Consider the following 14,440-nt stretch of genomic DNA (forward strand, 5'->3'; position numbering starts at 1 on the left):
ATTGGCCGAATTTACAGTATAGGTTTAATGCAAGCATTGAAGTGACAAATCGAGTTCACTGTCCCTAGTGATGTCGTTTCCTACAAGTCACCCACGAGAAACGCCGATAGTTTCGGCCTGTTAGGCTACGTGGAAGTAAGACTGGTTCAAAATACGAACAACAATTATCCCAGCCCACATATTCCGGATGCACCGATTGACTGTTATGAAAGCTGAAGATACCACTCCGCTTAAAGATGGTCATCTGTGAATAGAATGGATGACACAAATTCCGAAATCGTGGGTGCGTGGTGAAGAAACCAGTGACAGTACTACCCCCGATGAGGCAGTTCTGACTCTAGCAAGCCCTGTACACCCTGTAAGTGATAAGCGTAGTAATATTTGTCATGGAGGACGTTCCACACGGCCATCTGGCTTACCCTGTTCTGGCGGGCCAACTGCCTGATAGTAACACGGCGGTCGCCTTCCACAATGTTAACTCCATTTTCCACCAAGTCTGGTGTCCGAACATTTCGGGTATATCCTTCATGATTTCCTGCTTCCTGGAACGCCCCTGTCTCAGACAAACGGTGAAACATTGTTGCAAACATTGAATGTTGTGGTAGTTGTCAGCGGAGATAGGTCTCCTAATACAACCTTGCTGCTCGGCACCCGTTGCCATTTACCTTTCCGTAAGTAAACACCATATCAACAGGCTCTCGATTCGAATACGGAACCATTGTGTACAACACTGTATCACGTCCACGACAAAGTGAGAGCAAGAGAACCGAATCGGACGCAACATTAGACTACCAATTACTAAGGCAGGAGAGGGCGCTAGGGCATGACATATGAGGAACAGTAATCACCACCCTCTAGGAGGAAACGATGCAAAAAATTGGTTCAAATGGCTCTGAGCACTATGGGACTTAACATCTGTGGTCATCAGTCCCCTAGAACTTAGAACTACTTAAACCTAACATCACACACATCCATGCCCGAGGCAGGATTCGAACCGGCGACCGTAGCGGTCACGCGGTTCCATACTGAAGCGCCTAGAACCGCACGGCCACACCGGCCGGCGGAAACGATGCATACTGTAACTGTGGATACACGGTACAGCACGTATTAGACCGCAATCTCTGTAACGAAGTTGGATCGAATAAATGGTCTGCAGCATGGAAAGCATGCATTTCCGGACATAGGTTCATTATACCATTTTTGTTCCGTATCCTATCATAGATCACTTCCTAGAGTTTGCACACGGTGGAAAAAGTCGCCCCGTGTAAGCCGGACACCTAAAACTCAAGGCTAAGAAAACAAAGTGTAGCGTTTTCCAGACCTGTTGTACCAACATTGTACTGTAGTTAAGGACAAATTTCTCAATTTTTATGTTGATTAGAATAGACCTTCTTACACTTAGAGTTTTGATTTCTATTTCTGCAGCGCACACTGATGGCGTTTTACACGTTCCTGAAGGAATCTGATTGACAACGTAGTAAAACAACGAGGATGTAAAGCTTATTTTACATTAATTGCAACACGCGTTAAGTCAGTTTAATTGCATGTGCATCGACGAATAGGAACCCAGAATCTCAACCGGGGCGTGACATCACAAAAAGTGCTGTAATAGCGAAATATATAGTTAATGTGAAAAACACTATTACCAACGGCTGGTCCCGGCGGAGGTTCGAGTCCACTTTCGGGCATGGGTGTCTGTGTTTGTCCTTAGGATGATTTAGGTTAAATAGTGTATAAGCTTAGGGACTGATGACGTTAGCAGTTAAGTCGCATAAGATTTCACACACATTTTTGAACTATTAGCAAATTGTCCTCTTCGGAATCTTAACTATGTAACATTGTTATTGTTTCTTGTAAGCTGAGAAGCTTGATATTTCGCTCTCTGAATCTTCTCATTTTAGCATGAAGGTTGTGGGTGAAACTCATGCAAGGTGCTGCAGAAAGAGATGTATTTCGTTAAAAAAATGAGAATAAAAGACGTTGGAACTTAAAGGAAAAAGGGATGTTCACAAGAAGGGGCAAATATGGAAACTGCGACACAAAGGAGTTCTCTTTTCGCTGAAAGTCAGGAAGCCAGAATCTTGGTAGAGATGGGCGGGCTTTTTCTTCGTAGCTTGCGGTCGTATCTTTCTTCCACAAACCGTTCCGCTGCTGTTGCTCAGCCACTGCAGATTGAGCAGTTAATATCTTCATTCCGTAAAAATAGGAAGAACTGATTTTTTGTAACTGTGTAAAGCAATGTAGTGGCCGAATTACTTTCCTACGTGCGAATCCCTTGGGAAGCAAAGTAACAACAGAGTGCATATTTACGGGATGAGAAGGCCCTTCTTTGGTTGCGTCATCAGTCTTTCGTTGGTAACATAAACTGCTGAAGAGAGTTTTGCAACCCCTGTGATCGTGGGCGTCGATTCAAGCGGAGAAGATAATGAAAGACAAAGTCGCTGTGTTATTGTTCTGGTCGTCAGTCCGAAGACTGGCTTGATGCTGCTCTCCACGCTGATCTACCCTGTGCAAGCTCTTTCAGCCCTTTCCTACCGCAACATACTTCCACTTAAACCTGCTTCCCATGTTCTAGTCTTAGTCTCTTTCTATAGTAGTAACCCCCAACATTCCGTTCTATTACCAAACTGTCAATTATCTGTTGCCACAGAATGTGTCGAATCAATCGATCCCTTCTTGTACTAAAGTTATGTCATAAATATCTTTTTCCCAAAATTCATATTAGTATCTCCTCATTCCTTATTCGACCTATCGATCTAATTTTCAACTTTATTCTGTAACATCACACTTCGAAAGCATCTGTTCCCTTCTCGTCTGAATTGTTTACCGTCCATAATTCACTTTCGTATAAGGCTACACTCCAGACAAATACCACTAGAGAAGATTTACTAACGCTTAATTTCTCATTATTATGTCATCTCTATTTCGGCCATTATGGCTTAGTTTCCTGCCCAAATAGCAAAACTCATCTGCTAATTCTAATTTCTCATTTCCTAATCGAATTCACTGAGCATCGCCTGATTAAATTCGATTACACTTCACAATCCCTATTTCGCTGTTGTTGATGTTCATAGTAACCCTTTCACACGTGAATTTTTTTCTGGCGGACGGAAAATTTTTCTTTATATTGTCACGCTCTAAGTGATTTTTAACTATTTTAGATGCAAGATTTATACAAAAATATGTACCCACTTTGAAAACATACTTTGGATTCATTTTACGCATTCCGTGTATTATGGTGGTAATGAGCTGCTCTGTATTGCTACATTGACTTGCTAATATTTTCATGGTGATGCCCAACAGTTGGCAGCACTTGTGTATGATGAAAACGTTGAACATTCACAAATATATACCTCACGGTTACATTGGGAAAAATGGTCTTCTGCAGGTAAGAAACAATGAAAGTTAATGTACACAAAAGACGCAATTTATTCTGTTCAACTGTTCTTCCAAATCTTTCGCCATCTGTGACAAAATTACAGTGACATCGGCAAACCTCAAGTTTTTATTTATTCTCGAAGAACTTTAACTCCATTTTGAAATTTCTCCTTGGTTTCCTTCACTGTTTTCTTAGCTTACAGAATGAATAACATCGAGGATAAGATACAAACCTGTCTCAGTCCTTTTTCGATTTTGGCTATCCTATTATTTTCCTCGACTCTTGTAAGTGTAGTCTAGTCTCTGTACAGGTTGTAAATAACTTTTCATTGGCTGTATTTCACCCACGCTAGCTGCAGAATTTCAAAGAGCGTAGTTCATTCACATTATCAAAAGCTTTCCCCAAATCTTCGAACCCTATAAATGTAGGTTTGCCTTTCTTCAACCCGTATTTTAAGAAAAGTCGTAGGATCAGTATTGCCTTGGGTGTTCCTAAATTTCGCCAGCACTCAAACCTTAACCGAGATCTGCTTATACCAGCTTTTCCATTCTTCTGTAAACAGTTTGTCTCAACATCTTGCAAGCATGACTTATTAAACTGTGATTCGGTAGTACTCACACCCGTTAGGGACAGTCATCTTTGAAACTGGAATCAATACATTCTTTCTGAAATCTGAAGGTATGTCTCCTGTCTCATATACCTTGCACACCAGGTGGAAAAAAATTATAATGACTAACTTTCTCAAGGATCTAAATAATTCTGGGCGAATGATGCGTACTCCGGGGTCCTTGTTGTGAATTAGAACTTCCAAATATGTTCTAATCTCAAGTCTTCCACTACTTTTTTAGCCCCACTACGACACCGTGTAGCACAGTGGAAGGTATTCCCTTATGTCTTAACACATGTGGTATCGTCCTGTCCCTGCTTCTAGTCAGTGTTTCTCACATACGAGCACTTCACATCGCAGAATCAGCGAGGAAAGGGAAAACATTGAGCAGAAGAACGGACGTGACAGTAAAACTTTTGTTAAGAGATCAGGGAACAAGTTTACAGTACTGAAGAGAGCCGTAGACACATTTCGTCGCCATATATAAACCAAGGGAACGAAGAAAGTATGGGGTTGAACGTGCCGTCAAGAAATGATCACTGGAGCCGGGATATGTGACCAACAAGAAGTTGTTGGAGGACAGAACGCCTTCACGAAGACGGACAGGAAAGTCATCACAGAAAGCGCGGCTTCTAGCGCAGTTCCCATCAGCAGCCACTTACCGTTAAATTCAGTCTATTGCAGGTCCCTCGCGGCACGGAAGCGATGCCACGCAGAAAGATTGCCGGGCAACGAAAACGCCGCAGCCGAACGACGCAAGAACGAAATTCCTCGGTGGCCCGGACCGCGGAGCGGAGAAAGCCAGGACACGCTCCAGTAAGTCCCGGCCGGAGCGGTGGCTGCGTGCTGGTATCCGAGGCAACCGACAAAGCGACCATCGGGAGAGCTCGCCTGTGTTTAGATACGGGACAGTGGACCCGCGTCCAAAATGACCAACTTACAAGAGACACCAATCATTCTTAAAGTCCTCACGCTTTCGACTGGTTTGATGCTGTCCTCCAACTCGAGCTAGTCTTTTCGTCTCTACGTCAGAATTAAACGAAGCTTTATCTGTAACGTCCATTTTGATATCCTAGTTATAGTACGCCCCTATCATATCGCCTTCCATGACTCCTTCTAAACACGAAGATGTAAGATGCCGACTCCGTTATTCGCATCCATCGTGGCCAAGTTTCCGTAACTTCCAAGAATGATTGCCTATCGAAGTCGCTGGAACCAAACGATACATAACGAACGTGCGATCGGAAATCGATCATGCGACTCTGGCGGGCGCTATGAATATGTTTACGTTGTTACTACAGCAACGACAAAAGAAGAGCGTTACAAAAATACTTGTAATTGCAAAGCGGCCGGCCGCGGTGGTCTAGCGGTTCTAGGCGCTCAGTCCGGAACCGCGCGACTGCTACGGTCGCAGGTTCGAATCCTGCCTCGGGCATGGATGTGTGTGATGTCCTTAGGTTAGTTAGGTTTAAGTAGTTCTAAGTTCTAGGGGACTGATGACCTCAGATGTTGAGTCCCATAGTGCTCAGAGTCATTTTGAATTGCAAAGCAGACGACTTACCTTACTCGTCGTCGGTGTTGTCAACATGTGAAAGTCCATTACGGTGGTCTGGATGGATAATTTGGAAGAGTCGAACCATGTACTCTTCCTGATACTCGTTCGTTTACCGTACTGCCCACAATGAAATTGTAACGGTATTTCAGCATCGAAACAGTTCTCGCGACGTTTTACGCACTTCGCACAACCACAGTCTACACAGTCCCTTCTTTCCTCGTCCGGTAGTACTCCATATTTGCGACAAGTGTCGAACAATTTTCTACGCTGGATAGACATGGAATTAGATTCTTCCATATGAGAAGAGAAAGTATGGGAACGACGGAAAACAGATAAAAATGACCACAAATTATTGATCACAACTCCCGCCATTGGGGTCGCATGATCGATTTTAGGTCGCACGTTCGATAGGTATCGTTTGGACCCACCGACTTTGATAGGCAGTCATTCTTGGAAATGGGCAATGTTAATAAAACGACAGCGATCAGACCAATGTTTGTGCTGCTGCACATTGTAGAGTGGGCATTTTATTTCCGAAGTACATGCACCTGGAAACTAAAAATGGAACTGTGTGCCTACCGGTATATGGCCTATCAAAATCACCACACTTGCTATTAAAAATCTTCACACTCATTCAGTTCTAATAGATGAGAAAAGGATTGGAAACGAGCCACTGACTTCATAGAACTGAAAGGTTTATTGTCTCTAGTAGAAGACAGTACACGTTCCAGCGTAAAAGTAGTGACGTTCACTCTTATTTCGACTTGTTATCACTGCTTCTAACTATCTTTGCTAACAACCCACTACCAATATTGGCAAGTTCTCAATCCCATCCACGAACACTGGAACATTGAGTGAATTTATCGCACTTCTCACGGCACACGCCCATGTAGCGACCAGCCACGTCTGACAGCCAGTCACCATCTCCACTATTACTTGCCTTCCGCATTATCTGTAACGGTTGACGCCAAACTGAGCTTCTCGATCTCTTGTGCTCCCTTGGAGGCAGTGCTGCCGCGCTACGTCGCTACGTGTAAGGTTCAGTTATCGATACTCAAAGAGTAACTATATCTGTAGTTGTATACATCGCAAAGGTGTTACAATGGGTTCAGTCTGGGACTCAGAGAAAACTGGCTTATTTTACGATTTTTTCTCACAAACGGACTCTGATGACAGGGAATTTTGCAATGCTGGTATAAACAAACAACGTCCCCGAACTGTTCCTCTACTGCACGAAGTACACCTTATGAAAACTGCTCTAATACCGTAACACCACACCGAGTGAGGTGGCGCAGTGGCTAGCACACTGGATTCGCATTCGGGAGGACGACGGTTCAATCCCGCGTCCGGCCATCCTGATTTAGGTTTTCCGTGATTTTCCTAAACTACTCAAGGCAAATGCCGGGATGGTTCCTTTGAAAGAACACGGCCGACTTCCTTCCCCTTCAAATTCCCTAATACGATGAGACCGATGACCTCGCTGTATGATCTCCTCCCCCAAAAACAACAATAACAAACAATCCAACAACAACACTCCCCAGGCATTCTCCAAAGCAAAACCCTTGCGTCTGATTGCCACGGGGTGTAGCGTGAATCTACATCGTTCGTTTCCAGTCACCACTGTCCAGCGTCGTCGCTGTTCAACGAGCTCAAGGATCGCTTAACACTGACTGCAGAAATGTGTGGCTTATGATCAGTTTCTCGATAATTTAAAAACTGAACTCCTCCCGGACACGCCATGAAGGCGCAACGGCCCGACCGGCCGCCGTGTCATCCTCAGTCCATGGGCGTCACTAGATGCGGATATGGAGAGGCATGTGGTCAGCACACCGCTCTCCCGGCCGTATTCAGTTTCCAAAACTGGAGCCGCTATTTCTCAATCAAGTAGCTCCTCAGTTTGCCTCACAAGGGCTGAATGCGAACAGCGCTCGTCAGACTGGATGGTCACCCATCCAAGTGCTAGCCCAGCCCGACCGCGCTTAACTTCGGTGTTCTGACGGGAACCGTGTTACCACTGCGGCAAAAAATTCCCTACAAACAGAAAAAGTGCTAGCTGGACTGCTGGCAGTTCTTTGGAACTTACGACTGATTCATGCCGCTGACTGCATGCGGTTTTTTCCACCAACCTCAGCATTGGTTGAGGGTCCCTGTCCGTCACTACGTGAGGTCGGCCAGGTCTTGGTTTGACCCTATGGAAGAGATGGAATTTCTCTGATGGATTTATTACCCAAGTAGCATCCAGTGACTAGTCCACTTTCGAAGTCAATGAGCTGTGCTGCTGTTACTGACTGTCTACTGACAACACAACACTCTTCGCCTCCTTTTATATTGCCGGGACGCCTCTAGTGTCATCTAGTGGTCATTCCCACATTATATAGATCTGTGGGGTACTTTTTATCAGATAGTGTAGATACTTATCAGAGTTTCGCAAGCACCTTACAATGTGAGATAAATTAAATGTGTTACTTTACTCCCTTCCTTTTGTATTTAGAGATAGAGCGCAGGAAGTACGTCGATCGAGGCACTCCCTACAAGCTCGAATGCATAATTTTATCGTCTCGATGAGTTATTAGTCATAAAAGTGAGAAATTTTGGCGTTACAGTCTGCAGCAATTTGAGATCGTACTTTTAGAACACGTAACTCAGTCACTAAGAAAAATACTTCCATAAATACAGGAGCCATTCAATTTTCGTTTTTGCATTCATTCAATTGGCGTAATAATTTTATACCTTCATACATATTATGTTTTTATCAATAGAACTCCGAGTTAGGGTATGTTCTCTTTCATTCTGTATGTTACAGCTTCCTACTCCGCATTTATTTGCGTAGCTCACACAAACTGGTGTATTGATGCAGCGCAGCATTAGCCATTTGGCCACTTATATGTATGTTCTCCTTGCTTCGTCCGTCACGTGTTATTTTGGTCGAAGGTGTCCGCCTGGTTAGCTGGCTGGTAACGTGCTTGCCCCTTCTGCACTGGCCCGGTTGGAGATTTTCTCCGCTCGGGGACTGGCTCTTATGTCCTTGTCATCATTTCATCTTCATCACCTGCCGCAAATTGCCCAATGTGGCACCGAATGAAATACGACTTGCACTTGGCGGCCAAACCCGACTAGGATATCCCGGCCAACAATGCAATACGATCATTTCAATTTATTTTTTTATTTTTTGGTCGAAGGTAGAAGAATTTCTTCACTTCGCCTAATACGGTGCCAAGCTTGCCGCTATTTTTATTTTTTCTACTTCTAACAACCGTCATTTTCCTTTGGTTTACTTTTGATCTATATGCTGCGCTAATAGACTGAACTACGAGGTGCGACAATGAAGTAATGAGACTGATCTGAAAAAAAACGTTGCTTACCGTTTTAGTCAAGCTTAGTGTTGTCTCCTTCAAAATTGTTCCCTTCTGATTGCACACACTTTTTCCAGCGCTTCTGCCATTGATGGTAACATTTCCGGAACTCATTTTCTGTAATATGATACAAGACACCCGTCACAGCTTTTTGGACATCTTGTGTTGTTTGAAACTGGAGTCCCTTGACAACCGTTTTGACTCTTGGGAATAGAAAAAAGTCGCACGGAGCGATATCTGGTGAATACGGTGGCTGTGGTAGTACTGAAATTTGTTTTGAGGCTAAAAATTGCTGTACTGACAGAGCAGTATGGGATGGCGCATTGTCGTGATGCAGAATCCAATTATCAGCAATTCTAAAATTTCTTTCTAGTAATATTGGTTAACTGTTTGTCCAGGAGGCACCGTCTTTATGAACAATTTCCTTGCAATCAGAGAAGCACACAAGCATGCATGGTCGTCCACTGCAGTCATCATCTTCAACATTAATTCTGCCTTCACTAAACACTTTATGCCAATGAAAAACTTGAGCACTTGACATAACCTCCTCTCCAAAAGCCTTCTGAAGCTTACCGATAGGTGTCGCGTTTTCACCAAATTTAACGCAAAAGAAATGGCATACCGTTACGCAATATTATGCGGTTCCATTTCCGTGACGAGAGACAAAAACACGTGATAACTTATTACAGCTCAACTCACGACTACGCAGTTGCATCGATGTGCCACTTGGACTAGAAGCAGCTTATAGAGCAAGGTCAAAGATATTGAGCCTACGCAAGCCTGCAGGTTTGCCACGACTTGCAAAGAAAATCAGTCTCATTACTTTATTGTCGCACCTTGTAGTCATTATTTTTCACACGACTTGCAGTTCTTCTTCATTTTCACAGAGAAGAACAGTGTAATCGGCGAATCTTGTCCTTGGTATAGTTTCACTCTAACTTTCAGTCACATTGTTAAATCTTTATTTCTTTCTTTTATTTGTTCTTCCATATACACGCTGAACAGTAGACGAGAATAGACGAGAAAGACTGTATCCCTGTCTTACTCCCTTTTCAGTATGACTACTACTTTTCTATCCTCCTTCCTTACTGTTTACATTTATTTCTTGTACATAGAGTACACTGGTGTGCAAAACTTAAGCACGTAAGTAGATTTCGCGTGATGTGTCACTGTCAAGTACCATAGCTCTACGAAACTTGAACCATACATACAAAGAACTGCTACAGTGTAGTACAAAACGTAACAGAAGAAACTGCACAACGAGACGAATGCAAATCACTCTTTTTTCGTAGACAATAATTACAACGAAGAAGCTACAATTTATGGTAGCTCGTTGGGCATTACAAAAGGTTGCACAATGTCCTTTATAGACTGAGTAATCACAATGGACGGCAAAGCATGCTCTGCAACGTATTCCCAAGGCGACACAATGTTGGTGAGGAGTTCCGTTTGTGCATCAGCACCATTGACAACTGTTGGGTGATCGCTGGTGCACCTCGATGTACTGCAAAACCTTTTCCCAACTCACAACACACGTGCTTAGTGGGTTTTAAGTCGGGAGAATGGGAAAACCAGTCCATTCACTGAATATCCTCTCATTCCAAGAGGTGCTACATTTGCTCTGTTCGACGCGGTCCCGTTTTGTCATCCATAAAAGTAAAGTCAGGGCCAAATGAACCCACCAAAAGACACACGTGGGGAAGGGGTGCCGCATTATCGTTGACTGCTGAGTGAACAGTGTTCAAAGATTTGGAGATCAGTATGCCCCTCCAACATTATGCCTCTGCACACCATCATACCTGAACCTTCAAAATGATTATGTTCCGGAACGTTCCCAGGTGCATTACTTACCCTCATTTGACGAGACGTGGGAACATGTAATTCACCCAGGGACATCGTCATTGAACAAAAGTGTCTGTTCGTCTGTTTTCGCATTTCTTTCTGTTATCTTCTATACTATACGGTAGCATTTCCTTGTATGTTTGGTCCAGCTGCGATAGTTAGTTTCGTCCTTACGTTTTGCACATCATTGAATATATTATCCATCTTTTCCTGTAGGATGTATCTACTTCTCTGAGGACAGCAAACATCTTACACAATTGTACGTGGTTGGACGTTTTCTTCGTTTGTTGAATCTTATGAAAGTGTGGTGAGAATTCGTCTTGCTTCCACTGTCAAGTGTAACGTCAAAATTGTCGCTCCCTTGAATTTATCTTTCCTGAAGTCACGCTGATCGTCTGCTAACAGATACTCGCTTTTCATTTTCATTCTTCTGTGTGCTATTCTGATCTAGAATTTTGAGACATTATTAGTTTTACATACGAAAATTAAGAGACCCTGAAAACTGTCGGGATGAACGAATAGGGTGACACACGGGAGACAGATGCTTTTTATTAAAGAATACCCGATCAATTTGAAAATTTAATTTATGTTTATTGACATTAGATTAAAACTCATTATTTGCTTTGTAATGTAGGGCAGACGTATTTGTAGAGAATAATGTCGTCAAGGTGATGTTCATCATTTAGAATGCACGGTTCAAGTCTCTTGTCCAAGGCACGGACCAGTGTCTCTGCAGGTATTGCAGCAATATCTTGAATGATTGCATTTTTCAAATAGTCGGCTTATAGGCATGGCTCTTGACGTACCGCCACAGAAAAAAGTCACGCACTGATAAGTCTCGAGATATGACAGGTCAAGGATCACTGCCAAAACGTGAGATAATCTGTCCAGGAAACGTGCATCGAAGAACTGCCATTGAACCGTTCGTGGTCTCTGATATAGCGCCATATCGCTGATACCAAACATATTTTAAAGAGATTATTCGTCCTCTCAGTTCTGGTCTGAAGAATGTTTCAAGCATATGAGTGTATAGAGCCGAATTAGCAGTGACTGCAGCCCCATTTTCTTCGAAAAAATTCTCTCCAATAATGCCTAAAGAGCCAAGAGTACCTTGGACTGTGACTTTTTCAGAGTTTAAAGGACGCTTGGCAATAAGCTGTGGTCGTAGTCTCGCGGTCGCGTTCTCGCTTCTCGAGCACGGGGTCTCGGGTTCGATTTCTGGCGGATTTGTTGATTTTTTGTTGATTTTCACCTGCCTAGAGATGACTGGGTGTTTGTGCTGTCCTCCTCATTTCATCATTCATGAAAATGGCGAGATTGGACTGATCAAAGGTTGGGAATTTGTACGGTCGCTGATAACCGCGCAGTTGAGCTCCCCACAAATCAAACATCATCATCATCAATAAGGTGTGAATGCTCAGGAGGCCGGTAACACAGATCTTTGTTATTGACGATCCCGTTTAAATGAAAAGAGCTTCATCGCTCATTAATAAAATCACATTAGCACTGAAAATCGCTTGCATTCTGCAAACAAAGTCTCCTGGTACAAAAAAATCATTTGGCTTCAGCTGTTGCACAACACGAAACCTGTACGGATCGAATTTCAGTGTGTGCAAAATTGGTCTAACCGATTCACGATTGACTGCTAGCTCATTAGGATGACTTCTATCTGAGCGTACTGTGCTTCTGTCTCTTCCCTTATCCTTGCAACATTTTCTGGCGCCGTTCCACTGCGTCTCGGGCATGAACGCTTCTCGTCCGTTATATTCACAGTTGATCTGAAATATTCCATCCATCTAAGGCCTGTCTTACGACTCGAAACAGCTCCGTGTCTACGAGATTGAATTGTAGACGGAGCATTCGCTATGTAACTGTAACATACTCTCCACTACTAAGGAAACGGTCATAGACGCACAAACTATGTTGCAAGTTCCACTGCTCCATTGTAACTGAAATGGTTTATTGTGTGGAGAACGACTATCTCCACCATGATCTTCTCCCACTACTGAGCTCTCAGCAGTTCAAAACCGTCCGTCTTCCGTGTGTCACCCTGTATATAATAGCAGAACCAAAGAAGTTCCATTGTACGTGGGACTGCCACGAGTAATCGCTTGAATGGTAAGGATACTGTTAAGGAGCGCAGTGGTGAGACGTTCTGTGTTGTGTGTTGCAGCTCTGCGATCCTGGCGAGCATCCGGCGCAGCCAGGGCTCGATGGACGCCATGCTGCTGGACAGCGGCCAGCGCTCCACCTCGCCGGCGCCCGCTGCAGACAGGTAGGACACGCCATCTGGACTCGTCCTCCGTGCTGATACCTCACTACAGATGCTACACTGGTGCTCATAAATTAAGGATAATGCTGATACATGGTGAAACAATGCTCTGGTGGGCGGTTTGCGGGTTTAAATCATCTCGGGGTATGACCATGCGGTGCATTTGACCTGCTGTCGTCGCTTGGTGGCGCTGGAAGCAGTCCACATACGCAGAGGTTTGTTGGTGCACGTCAGAGTACGGTGCAGCGAGTAAGTGTGCAGACGTTTTCAGACGTGCTAGTGGTGACTGTGTGTTGAAAATGGCTCAAAAAACACAAATTTATGACGTTATGAGGGGTAGGATACTAGGCCGACTGGAGGCTGGTCAAACACAGCAGGTCGTAGCAAGGGTCCTCCGTGTGCCATAGTGTGATCTCACGATTATGGCAACGATTCCAGCAGTCAGGAAACGTGTCCAGGCGCTACATTACGGGACGCCCACAGTGTACAACACCACAAGAAGACCGATATCTCACCGCAACAGCCACGGAGTACAGGTAGCCTTGCTCAGGACCTTACCTCGGCCACTGGAACAGTTGTCTCCAGACACACAGTCTACAGACGACTGAATAGACATGGTATATTCGCCCGGGGACCTGCAAGGTGCATTCCACTGACTCCAGGTCATAGGAGAGCCCGTAAAGCCTGGTGTCAAGAACCCAGTACATGGTCATTGGAACAGTGGTCCCAGGTTATGTTCACAGAAGAATCGTATAGTCTGAACAGTCATTCTCCCCGGGTTTTCATCTGGCGTGAGCCAAGAACCAGATGCCAACCTCTTAATGTCCTTGAAAGGGATCTGTATTGAGGTCATGGTTTGATGGTGTGGGGTGGGATTATGATTGGTGCACGTACACCCGTGAATGTCTTTGACAGCATTGTAACAGGTCAAGTGTATCGGGACGTCATTTTGCACCAGTATGTCCGCCTTTTCAAGGGTGCAGTAGGTTCCACCTCCCTCCTCATGGATGATAACACACGGACTCACCGAGCTACCATCGTGGAGGGGTTATCAGGCGAATGGAGTGGCCTGCCTGTTCTCCAGACCTGACCCCCATCAAGCACATCTGGGATGCTCTCGGTTGACGTATCGCTGCACGTCTTCAAACCCCTATGACACTTCAGGAGCTCCACAGGCACTGGTGCAAGAATGGGAGGCTACACCCCAGCAGCTGCTCGACTACCTGATCCAGAGTATGCCAACCCGTTGTGCGGCCTGTGTACGGGTGCATGGTGATCATATTCCATATTGATGTCGGGGTACATGCGGAGCACACATGTTTGGGGACGGTTTTCTCAACTTATCACCAATACCGTAGACTTACAGATCTGTGTCGTGTGTTCCCTATGTGCCTATGCTATTAGCGCCAGTTTTGTTTAGTGCCACGATGTG

General features: G+C 44.5%; 1 protein-coding gene across 1 annotated transcript in view; it reads left to right on the forward strand.

The window, feature by feature from the left end:
- LOC126101421 (neurotrophin 1) overlaps nucleotides 1-14,440 on the forward strand; it is a 125,277-nt gene that overhangs the window by 72,070 nt on the left and 38,767 nt on the right. Inside the window, exon 5 of the mRNA XM_049912082.1 lies at nucleotides 12,910-13,011. Within this exon, the coding sequence (XP_049768039.1) occupies nucleotides 12,910-13,011 (102 nt within the window). The remainder of the gene's footprint in view (nucleotides 1-12,909; nucleotides 13,012-14,440) is intronic.

This window comes from Schistocerca cancellata, chromosome 9 (assembly GCF_023864275.1).
Source record: "Schistocerca cancellata isolate TAMUIC-IGC-003103 chromosome 9, iqSchCanc2.1, whole genome shotgun sequence".
NCBI lineage: Eukaryota > Metazoa > Arthropoda > Insecta > Orthoptera > Acrididae > Schistocerca > Schistocerca cancellata.